This window comes from Bemisia tabaci, chromosome 4 (assembly GCF_918797505.1).
Source record: "Bemisia tabaci chromosome 4, PGI_BMITA_v3".
Taxonomy (NCBI): domain Eukaryota; kingdom Metazoa; phylum Arthropoda; class Insecta; order Hemiptera; family Aleyrodidae; genus Bemisia; species Bemisia tabaci.
In genome coordinates, this window is record NC_092796.1 from 46,545,031 (window position 1) to 46,557,831 (window position 12,801).

The 12,801-nt window shown below is 40.1% G+C and overlaps 1 protein-coding gene across 3 annotated transcripts in view; it reads left to right on the forward strand.

The window, feature by feature from the left end:
* Nucleotides 1-12,801, forward strand: part of Osi17 (DUF1676 domain-containing protein Osi17) — a 91,490-nt gene that overhangs the window by 75,860 nt on the left and 2,829 nt on the right. For all 3 annotated transcript variants that reach the window (XM_072299948.1, XM_072299947.1, XM_072299946.1), the window contains exons 6-7: nt 8,990-9,273; nt 11,403-11,549. In XM_072299948.1, the coding sequence (XP_072156049.1) occupies nt 8,990-9,273; nt 11,403-11,544 (426 nt within the window). In that variant the 3' untranslated portion in view covers nt 11,545-11,549. The remainder of the gene's footprint in view (nt 1-8,989; nt 9,274-11,402; nt 11,550-12,801) is intronic.

Consider the following 12,801-nt stretch of genomic DNA (forward strand, 5'->3'; position numbering starts at 1 on the left):
AGGTCCTTTGCTGCTCACTAGGGGTAGAAATTCCATTGAGCGCTGGACGAGGTATTACAGAGATCCCTGAAAATAACCCTCTGCAGTGTGAAAGATACACATCCAGCATCAATACTAATTTTCACCTAATGATATATGATAAGAACGTGTCGAGCAGTTTGTATGAAACGTATCATCCAGTTTGACAAGCCCTATCGCAAAAGTACTCAACTCGACTTTCATCGGTCACCTTTATGTGAGGGTGAATAATCGGAAGTCTTTAACTAGCATAAAAATGAGCTGCATAATCTTTTCGCCCCTTATTTTTTCATTTTTTAATAGAAAACTACACACCGTAATACCCTGGGGCTATCTTGAAACGAACTCACAAAATTTCAAAGTGCAGCTCGGTTTTCTAATTCCCGACTCACTAATTTTTTTCGCGGATGGCTTTCTTCCAAGCAGTATGAAAACATACCTTCATGATGAAACGTAAGCTTTTCCCTACAGCCGGCAAATTGGGCAACGATGGAGTTGATTCCACAGCATGACGTAGTGTCAACTCACGCCGTACTTAAACCGCTAATTGTTGAAAGTGAATAATGCGACTGAAATTGAAATTTTCGCGAGTTGAGCCCGAGCCCAAGCATCCGCTAATCTGCCGATTTTCATTTTCACTATTTTCACTACTATTCTCTCCTTTTACTATTCCTACTACGATCATCTACAACTACCACGAGTAGTGCTCATGACTTGGCGGAAAATGGTTTTTCCGGATCAAAGTTGTGCGGAGTTTTATCACGAGAAATAATCGAAGGAGTCCCTGCAGACATCAACGCGTCATCTCTTCCTTTAGATGACCTTGGAAAGGTGCTGTTTGCTATGAAAATTGCCGATAAATATCGACCATTCCAGCGAGCTGATTGTTGAAATTGATAGACAAAACAATAGACAAAGAAGACATAAGGAGTATGAGCGATCCTATTAGTTGAAGTGGGTGGTTTTTATAGACTGAGGGAGCAAAATGATGGACTAACAAAATGGTTTCTCGTGGGTTGCCGTTGGTTAATCTATTACCTACCTCTTTGGGCCATTGCAGCCGCCCACATCTACCGATGGGATCCCTTCATATAGGTTTTGTCTTCCATGTCTATAGCTTTGTCTACCAATTTCAACGATCATCCCGCGGATGGGACCTGCCTTTTTCTTGTTGTAGAGAATGAAAGCAATAAGACTCCACCAATAACGTTTTATATTTATTACTGGCCTATGAACCCTGACCATTTCGGGGTCCAGGACATAACGTGAGGATTCTGAAATCACCTTTACATCCTATTCCATATGAGGATCCACTCCCCGGTCATCCATATGGGGCTTGACTAAATGTGCTCACTCGAAATAATCACTTAATCATTACATTCGCATCTCGGGAGCCTAGGTGTAGGCGGCGCCCATAGGTGTAGGTCTCATAGGCGCTGCGTCATCGAGGTTATTATACTGCACAAGTGCTGATTCCTTCAATTAGTCACCTCGCCTGCTCCGGCCCGGGTCCTGAATCGGGGCTTAATTAAAGTCGACGGCGAGAAGAAGAAAAAGAAGAGAAGCCGAAAGGGGCCATGGAAAAGCTGAATTGTCTCGGCCGCTAATGAGACTGCAGAGTCGAATGCAGTTGTCTTCCGAAAGTTTGTTCGAAACTTATCGCTTTCTCATTAAAAACGCAAAGTAGATGGGTTTATTTATTGATTTATTTTTTTTTGTTATTTTTTTAGAATAATTTACCATCTTCGTTTTGAAAAGTTTAATTGAAATGCGTCTCGATCGATGACACGTTATCGTTACGTTTCTGGAGAAGCAAATTTTGTGGTCGAAAACAAGGCCGGATTAAGGGGGTGGCCACATGGGCCGCGGCCTATGGCGGCAAATCTAGGGGGCGGCAAATTTTCCAAATTTTTTAAATGTAGGTATAAAAAAGTCGGATTTAGAAAAAAAAAAATTACAAACGAGAAAAGGCTACAAAATCTCTCATTTCCTGATAGTATAGTTATTTCTAATTTTGTCATCTTTCAGTGATACAAGAGACAGCACCTTCAATTAGTCGAGTTAAGAGAGAAACCAAACGTACAATTTGGTTTGGAACGGCGCGACTTAGGGAGAAATGATGACGAGGACTTGAGATGAAAAAGAGAAGCCCTCAGCGCAGCGATCAATCGGCATGTAACACATATTAGCGCTTACAAGACTACACGAATACTTCACGCATTGCATCAAACACAGTGCGGTTATTGTGGTTTGCGAGAAACGGATAGCGCCTACAAGACTTCACGAATACTTCACGCATTGCGCCAAACACAGTGCGGTCAGCGTGAAATGCATAGCGCCTACAAGACTGCGTCAATACTTCACGCATTGCGCCAAACACGGTGCGGTCGGCGCGGCGCGGCGGCGGAAGTTAAAATCATTAAACCAAATTTTGTGTCTGTTCTTTTCTTTCATAATTTTTTCGTTCCTTTCTTATGAATGGAAGGTCTTGTCCATAGAGATAGGTTTACGAAACTTAACTTTCGCGCAAAGTTCCGTGACCTTTTGCTAGTAGTGTTGACAGGGCTTTCCCAAAAAATGTGTTCAACACGAGTAAACGCGTCTTATGCACCCCTCCCCCGCTGGCATGTTCATTTGATGGTTTTTATTGATGTTTCAAAACGAATGAGAAGGGGCGGCAAAATACAGACGGCCCATGGGCGGAAAGTAGGAAAATCCGGCCCTGGTCGAAAATGAGAGTATTCACGAACGGTAAAATTGATAAAAATAAAATGTTTTCAAAGATCAGTTCTCAAAAGGAACATTATTTATGTACGGGTTGGAAGGATTTTATTTCCACTTATTTTCACTATATATTTATATATATTTCTCTTTAATATTTTTTATACATTTATCATTTTTTATAGTTTATTTTTTTATTTATGGTAAAAAATGACTGCAAGTAAACCACGTAACCCGCCTCTTTCTGCTCGAATCTAAAGCCCCAGCCTGTTCCCATATGAGACCTATGAGTGTTCTCGGGCATTCTCACGAGATTTTATCTATTCGCTGGTGCACAATTCGCACTTACAATTAAATGAAGAGATAAGTGGACCAGCTTTTGGAGGCCGGGCAATTTTAACGCGAATAAAGTTTTTACGAGAGAACGGGCAGCTAAGTGAATGAATGAATGGACGAATGAACGAACGAACGAAGAAGACATAAACCCCGTCGGGACTTTCTTCAGACACTCAACGCAACACCTTGCGCCCAGGAGCCGTCTCTGAGGTGTGCTAATGATGATGAAGCGTTGCAAAATTCTCTGAATTAATATCTCAGTTAAGAATAAGGATGAATTCGGGAAAAAATATCGATGCTCGAAGTTGCTGTTCATCCTCTTTTCATTCAAAAGGAAACACCAATTTAGATATATTCTTAGGAAAACAAGGAGAAATTTTAGATGGTTTCCTTCTATAAAGAAATGAAACATAATCGGAGATTTTGAAACGCTGCAATACACTTTTTAACTTTAGTCAAAAAGTCGCATAGTTGCAGAATAAAAATGCGTGAGATGCATAGTGAACTGAAATAGTAAAATATTCTCCTTATGATAAAGTCAAAATAGGAAAAAAAATGAGATGTTAAATTTTGCCATGGCTGACTTATGTTAGTTGCTAAAAACCCTGACGTTTGGCGAATAAAATATTGATGTTGGAAAACATTTCTATCATGAGGTTGTAGAGTTTAAATTTTCTTAGGCGAAAATATTGCCTATATCTTTCAGTTCCTTCAACCGCTTGCGTATTGTAACATGAAATTTTTCCGATTTCGCTTCAAAAGTTTTTAAGATAAATGTCCTACCAAGATTTCTGAAAAAAAAAAATCAAATTCGGCTCAAATTTTTTTAGAGTTGAGTTCAAGTTTTTTAAGAGTGAATCAAAGTAAAATTGGGAAAACATATTTTGAATTTTCACACCGATCCATACATTACCTTTTATGGAGCTTTCAGTGATTTTCGAATAAATATTCAGGCGGCACTCTATAATCCTATTGAATACTGTCCGCAAGCTGAATTTTTAACCCCGCAAATACTAAAATTTCATTTAAGCTTTAAAAAGTGACACTTATCTCAACCTCGAAATGTCGCGCATGCCAGCAAACAAGACACGGACAAAAATTAAATGTGCGAGAAGATTCAAATGCTGTTTTTACATGGAAAAAATGCTAACTTAACTACGACCACGGTTAAATTAACATATTCAAAAGTAAAGTTAACCTTTTTTTCATGTAAAATCAGCATTTGAAACATCTCGCACATTTTTCCAGGATTATAAATGCTAAATCAACATTTTATTTTTTTACATGAGCATTTGGGGTTACGCTTTGGCCGGACGTTTAAACAACAGCGAAAAGGTTCGGGCACTATGGAAACAAACCGCACATCCGAAGTTTTATTTCTGCTCTATCCAGACTTCATAAAATCGAACCTCGGGTGCGGGGGCTGAATGGCAAGTGCCTCTACCGATGGCAGAGAGGTCAGCAGCGTTGCCCATCGACGGGCCGCGTTCTCCAGATTCCGCAAGGAATGAATGGGGCAGATGCTCTTAAGACCCGAACCGACAGCCGAGAGGGTCATCAATTTTTTAGCGCTCGTTGAGCGTGCGCCTCAGAGAAAGCACACCGGCGCACAGTGGATCAAGTCCATAGGAGAGGTCAGACCAAATTTGGAGACTTTAACCGCTCAAAACACCGTTTATACAAAAATCTGAGGTTCTAAAAGTGGTTTCAATAGTTTTTTAGTGAAATTTTCTTCTAGAAGCACCCCTTAAAATGTAAAATATGACGAAATAAACATTAAAATTTGCAGTTTTAGTAAAAAATTTCATGTCCGACCCCTCTGATTGACTCGATACACTGTGCGACGCTCCGCGTCCCCCGCGCCACGGGTTAATTGCGTTCGGAATGTAACGCGTCCCTGTTTGAATCAGTACTCAAGAAGAGCGGGGTGCGGAAGTCCAATTTGTTTAGAACCCTCTTTTTTAAAATTTCTGGACCCTCCAGTTTGTTCTCACCCCACGTATCCGGAGGTAACATCTCCAGCGGCTGGGTCGCTTAAGGTGGAGTACCTATATACGGGAGAGTATTGCCATCTCTCGTCGTCTCCCTCACGAAAGAACGTTACTATATTTCAATGTTGCCAAATTTTCCGTCAGATATTGCATTTTTACTTGGAGAATCTTGGATATTTTATACTGAAAATTTCACTGATTTTTCCTCTGATCTTATTCAAAAATCAGAAAAATTTTGGACGAAAATCCCACAAGTACATTCTTGTAAACAAATTGATTGTTTGAGACAATTTGACAACCTTGGAATGGAGTTACGTTCTTCCGTCCGGGAGACGACGCTCTGTGTCGCTCTCTGATTGGTTCATCAGTTTTAGGCTATCATGGAGCTCCAAAGATGGCCCAATGTAAACAAACCCGACCTAGAGGAACACGTATTGTCGGCTGAGAAATGAATGATAATTACACTCAAATGTTAATTTTAGGCAAAAATATCCATCAAAGTTCGATCCAAACTCAACTCAGAAGTTGAATCTAAACGAATTTCTATCACATCCAAAATCACGTCTAGAACTTTGAAGAACTTTGTCGCCATCTTGTTTGTTTACATTGGGCCAAACTAGGAGCGGAGGGGCTGGGGTTTGTTCACATTGGTCCAACTTTGAGGCTCCATGATGGCCGCTCAATCAGAAAGCGGCACACTTTTCCGTAGCAAAAGGATTGAGATGGCAATACTCTCCCGTATACAGGTACTCTAGGTTAGGGGTCATCATGATGACCCTTCACCGGCTGATGACCGTTGTCGTAGGCACCGGTATTCGATGGGCCGGGTCGCCCTTCATGGGGGCAGTATTTCGGCACTCTTCCTTTTGGACGGTGCTTTTGGGCGAATTTTTTCCCTTAATAAAAAAAGAAGAAGAAAAAACAAATCCAGCAGATGTTCTTTAGTTAAACATGGAAGGAGCGGCATTCCTTACTTCGAGAAGCAAGCTGCTGCGGGTACTTGAAGGATGGAGACCCAATTGCTTCAGATTTTTTTCTCCCCGAATTTTTGAGCTCTCCGGTTTATTACCTCAGGAAGGAGTGGTAGTCCGTATTTTTCAAAACGAGCTGAGGACGCGTAGAAAATGTAAAGAGACTGCATACGGGCGCATAGGAAATATAGGTAGTTTTTTATTCCTCCCAAAAAAATTTCAATTTTTTTCGCCACCTCGAAAAAATTCTTTAAAAATTTCATACAAAAAGTCCATTAATTATTTTCCTCCCATTAAATATATGTATAAAGTAGTGATTGGAAATTTTGAAAAACCGCAATCCCCTGGTAAAAATTGGCGATAAGAGCTGCGTTTCAAAATACCATGGGAATTCTTATAGCCGGCTAAAGAAGGCTACAGAAAATCATATAGCTGGCTGTAGAATGCGGAGAAAATCATACGGCCGGGCTATACGAAGCGATAAAAAATTATGCAGCCGGGCTATAGTTCCTATCGCCGGGCTTTACACTTTATAGCCTGGCTGTTGCTTTTTCGCCATCGATTATAAAAGGCTATAAGAAATTGTGCAGAAATTCGTGGGCTTTGGAAATCATTAAGTTTGATACGGAACCACATTAATATTTACAAACCACACATTATATTTTCCTTTAATACAAATTTTTTTTCATCTGTTAAAATAAGAATAATCCATACATGTGCAAACATTTCAAAATCATGAGTTGAATAACGCTGACTCCACGAGATTAAATATTAGAGCCTCACACAACGCGGAGCGGCGACGCAATGGCGCCTACAAACCTAACAGGGATACTTCACGCATTGCGCAACGCGTGAAGTATCCCTGTTAGGTTTGTAGGCGCCAATGCGCGTTTCACGCTGGCTGCCCGTCTGCCGTGCCGCAGCAGCGTGCCACGGCGCTTGAAGCAACTATTTCACACCAGAGGTATTGCACAGTATCATACGAAACTGAAGGCGCTCTAATATATTAGTAATGGCAGGCATCCATCCAAAGTACGGAGCTTTCCTCGCAAAATAGATCAAGATACTACGGCCCAAAAAGAGAGCAGTATTCCAAAAACTCACTAAGTCCTAGAATCCGTAATTAGTAACGATTAGCATACACTTTATCGCCTGGATGTTGCTTAATCGCCATCGGCTATAAATGGCTATAAGAAATTGTGTAGCCGGCTATAGAAACTATTGGAAATCTTACAGCCGGCTGTAGGTCTATGGTATTTTGGAACACAGATTCTACTGCCAATTTTTACCGGGGTCGATATCCATGGCTCCGTGGTTTCACCTTCGATATGATATCTTTACACATATTTTGATAGCGCGAACCAACATCCAAAACCGGGATCTTCTGGATCTTAAAAAGTCTTTCCGATCAAATCGCTTGTCGATTGATAATTATTGAAAAAATACCATTAATTTAGCTAAAAATCAAGGGCGAAAACGGGTGCGATTACAAAGAGCACAACAATGAGTCAGAAAAATTATAGGGAGATGGTGAGTATACTGCTGCAGCTAAGGGAACTACGTCAACAATCAAAAGTGACGACTAGCGTGCCATGGAGCATTAGAGCTTTGAACCTCCCAGCAGCAAGAAATCAGAGAGCTCTTATTGATACTTTAAGGTCATCGCTGAGCTAATCAGGGAGCTTTTTTGTCATTGATACTTGAGACATGGTCTTAATGATACCGCCTTTCTGCAATGACTCAAAATTATGAGGCCACTTTCCCAGTCCATTGCTTGATTCAGAAAAGTGAGTTTTTCAGTTCGCTTTCTCCTTCCTCCTTCCGCAGGTCATTCTAAACCTCCATTATTATTTCACGCACTCATTTAGTGTCTACTTCAGAGAAAATTCCTTGCTAAAGTGTACATGAGGAGCTTGAAGGACACAGCGCATAAGCGCAGTTTTTCCTATTTCGAGATATACGTGTTTGAAGTTTCGAAATTACATAGATTTTTAAGACGGAAAGAAAGTTCAAATTAACTTTTTGATGCTTAAAAATTGGAATTTTGGAGCGAATTTTTAACAGAATATGCATTAAGACTAGTTTTACTTGGAATCATTAATATCTCAATTTTTCAAAAACTGCACTTATGCGCCTTGTCTTCCAAGCTTCTCACATTGACTTGACGTTTAATTCATATATTCTTGAGTGATTCTAAGTGATCTGGGGACGAAATCCGCATTTGAGAGCCAATGATAATCATATTGCACGAATTAGTGCAAGGAACTGATCCATAACGTTTAGAAGCACTGATACCTACTGAGTAGTGTGGCATCATATTTGTGAAGATTCATTGAAAATTTACGCTGAAAACTTCCATAATGGACGTAACGCATTGACTTGTCAATGTGTAAACGAGAGGTGTGTTGTTATAATATCCCCCTCTCACGCATTGAGTAAATAAGCGACGTCCATCATGGAAGTCTCCGAAATTATTCAATGAACCCTCAAAAATACTCTGGAAAAAAAACCTATTGGATCTAGAGTCCAGACTCTTGAAAACATCGACAAAAAAAATACTCTCGATTCAAACAGATTTAAGCTTAAATCAAGAACCCAGCCTCTTAATTTGAGCGGATTTTCTTTCGATTTAAGCTTAAATCTGATTGAATCAAGAGTAAATTTTCTTGTCCATGTTTACAAGAGTCTGGACTCTAGATCCAATGTGTTTTTTTTTTCCCAGTGTAGGATGTCATACTTCTCAGTATTAATGCTGCTACACATTCTGGATGAGGTCCTTACCTTAATTTGTACATTACAATGATCATTTTTGCTCCGCTAAGACGCGAGTACGCACAGCGAGGGTGTAGCGGATCTCGTCCTGAGATAACTCAGAATCACCTTAAAGGTAGTCTAGCCAACATCATAACATATGAAACTTACTAATTTTCCTTGTCTGTTCCTGATTCGCAGAGTAAAGGAAGCACGCTAGGCGTAAAAGGTGGCGGCCTTTCAACGTACTACAGCAGCAACGACTACCCGAACCGGTACGCAACGGCGACAGCAACGACGGCGAGTCCGGCTCTACAGCCCGTCTACGACTCTTTCTACAGCCCGATATTGGAGAGGATCGACGACGTTCTACTCGGCATGGGCGTCTCGGACGAGCCCTGCAAGGAGAGGGTTATCTGCAGCATGTACAAGACCCCCGCTCGATTCAGCCCGCACAGCAATCTCGTCTCAGCTGAGCTTAGCCGGTAATCATCTCTCTCTTGCAGTTTTATGTCGAAGAAAGAAAAAACAAACAAAAATAGTTAGTTTTTTTTTAAGTTTAAATAGTGACAACCGAAAAATTCATCGGGCGAAAAAGAAAGTAAGTAAGTCAATCACGTAGTTCCCGATAAAGAAAACAAAGGATTAGTAAACAAAAATAATCAAAATCCTTAAGTAATTTTTAATACAGGTGCCGTCCACGGCAAATAACTCTGGTCTGAGGAGGCGAATTTTTGGTAGAGCAACATTTTTCAAGCCGGCCAGGTTGGCCTAGTGGTCATCGCGTCTGACTCTAGGTCAATAGGTCCCGGGATCGAATCCCGGTGGGGGCGTCTAAATTTCACAGAATTGACGAGTAGATCTGCTGAAACAGATTCTCCTCGGCCCTAATCCCTGAAAATTGGAAAAGCCTGGAGCATGGAGATCCCACGATGTCTACGGACACTAAAAATTGTCTGAAGTTGGCTGAAGGTGCTAGACAGGAAGCCATTAAACCAGCAGAAAAAAAAAAAAAAAAAATTTCAAGTTAGGTCGAAAAATCAGGAGATTTTCGAGGGCAGATTCCCTCGATATTTTCAATGACAAGTTGCTCAGCGGTTTAGTTAATTTTCATACAGGTAGAAGATGCAAAATTGCATTGGAATCCGCCTTTGATGTGTCCTGATCATAAAGGGTCTGAATTTTTAAAATGTTCAAAACCCTGAGGTACGTTTTTTCAACTTTGAACCGCCAAATTTTCGATTTGGGCCAACATTTCTGGAAATTTTTGTCCCAAAGTGTGTATAGAACATACTGCATGTTTTGGTATCAATAACTTAATTTTGAATGTTCGCACATCTAAGTTTTAAATATTGAAAACTACCTCATCGTAATTTATATGGCTCAAACTTACAAAGTTTACATTATTTAGTACTAACAATACCTCATAATTTGCTAAAGAGTCGTACTTTGCATAGCTGTTCCACTATAATTAGCTATGAATCCAAACTAAATATTACGAGTGAGGCCATTCTCATCGTGAGGTTTCCTCACTAAACTCACTAAAAAGACCGCATCTCACTAAAATCCTCGCGTCGTTGCCTAAAATCGGTGCAACTTCTCGAGAGGTTCAATTTACGCTTATGACGCAGTCACTGAATGAGTCAAAGAAAAACTGCCAAAAATAATTAACATCTCCCATCTTCGTGCTGGTGAATATGCAGTATGCACGCAAAGTTCAGCAGACCCGACACGCTAGGTGAGCGAACGGAGACCCTGGTGGGACAGGAATGGAATGTCTCAGAATTAATTCATTTGCCGAAAGAGATAAGTTCGAAATTAAAACTTAAAAGAGCTTGACATTGTCAGTCATTATGCCGATGGTCCAGTTAGATAGGTCAAGGCGACCTGCGGAACGGTTTCCATGTTGCCACGTCGAGGTGCATCCTGAGTCTTCGTTCCCTTGTCCGATCTAATTAGTTCAGGATGCGAGAATGCCGCTCCTATATTCATGCAAGAGCTCTTTTTATTTAGTAAGACATCAATTGCCAATGGACTGCTTTTTATGTTTCCTTGTCCGTGGCTTCTGTCTCCGAGAACCAATTGAAAACTGGTGAACTGTTACTTTTGATCATTACGTTTTTTCACTTGAGAAGTTGCCGGCGACAGGACGTTGATATCAACTTTTGCCCGTTTGTTTCATATTGCTGAGACCATTAGTATAATGCGGGATCGCCAAAATATATTTTCCTGCGTTAGTAACAGTGCCAAGTAAACAGGGTAAATTGAGGCGCTGGGTACAGAGAGGGCATTTCTTGATTGCGGTGTCTTAGGAGCTCCGTTAACGCTTCATCCACTATAATTAAAGAATATGCATGAAATTCGTTAAAACTTTTATTGAATTTCCTTTATGATTTTATGATTCTGAAAGCTAAGAATTTCAGAAAATTCAACCGATAGTTTCCCCTCTAAAACATAAATTAGCAGTGGAGATTCTGAAACACCGCAACCAAGATGTGCCCTTTCTGCACTCAAACGCTTCAATTTCGACATTTATCAGAACGACCATTTTTATAATAAAGGGTGTTTCCAAGGATCGTTCATTGAATTATCATATTGTGTCACTGATTTTCAGAGATCCCACGGAGCTTCAAAGGCCATCTTACACAAACGCAGCAGTGGTGCGCTTCTACAAGTACGTTCAAGCTGCCCGAGATGGTCAAGACTTCAAAGACTGCTTGCGACTTTACCCGAGCTGCGCCATCAAAACAGAGTGAGACAGGTACGAAACTTCATTTATACAACATAGAATACGTCTGCAGCAGAAACCATCCCACCTGAAATATTACAATCACATCCGTTTTATGAAGGATGTATGACCTGGAAAGCAAGATAGTTGTTGAAACGCGCTGCCGCTGAATTTTGAAAGTTTCGAGTAGGAGCGATTTCTATAAGTGATGATTTAGTGACAAATCATTTTCGAATTTTTGTGTTTTTGAAGTTCACTCCAATAAACGTCAACCAGTTCAATGAATAATCAATCCTTGTTATGGCATTGCAATTTTTCTTTCAAACGACTCTGATCAGTTTAAGTCAAAGTTAAAGTTATAGTAATGGGTCAGTAAATTAATTCATCAAACGGTGCGTCTCAGAATTGTGTTCATGATTGCAATTCTTGAGGGAAAACGATAGAAGTTTGTTTATTGAATGACTTTTTTCCTAAGCAGTTGCATAGGAGTGCATTCTTTTTATTTGACGTATACTAATTTTTAAGAAGTACTCCAAAAGATTAGGCTTTTAAAAAGTACCCAAGAAGATAGTACGTGGTCAAGAATCACCCCAATTATGGGCAAGTAGGTAAAAAAAAAGTGACTTCACTAACATTGACAGCTTGACCCAACAGAGTTACATGTATTACTCCTTACATTAAGAGTTATCGAAATACTAATTTACTACACGTCTAATATGAATAAAGATATCGGCTTTCATCAAAATTGTGATTGAGGTGATGCCTTGGTGGTGCATATATAGAATGATTTGTTCCACCATGGTTTCAGCATATGCACGGTATAACTAGTCTAAATAAGTGTATCGCTGATCAATGAAACTTTATCAACGGTGAAACTACCACAGCATACGTATCTCGTTTGCGGAGTTTAAAAAACTCCGCTCATATTTTATTTTTTTGAATGTCAACAAAATACACAAACTGATTGCGGTGGATGCACGGGTCGTAAGACAGTATGTTGGAGTTTTTTTTGCCAACAAAAGCAAACAACTCCAATATACAGAATAAAATAAAATGATTTCTTGAAATTTTCACAGAGTTTTCTTTATAAAGAGAAGAAAAAATGAAGAAGTTTTCAATAATCGACTTTGAGTAGTTTTCCATTTAAAAAATAAAGTGTGACAGGAAATCTACAGCATCGCAAACCGAGATACGTGGTCTGGTACTTTCACCGTCGATATGGTGAAGAAGATTGTCGTGGTTCTGAAGCGGATTGATGCGTCTTGTCACGGAGGATGGGATCAAA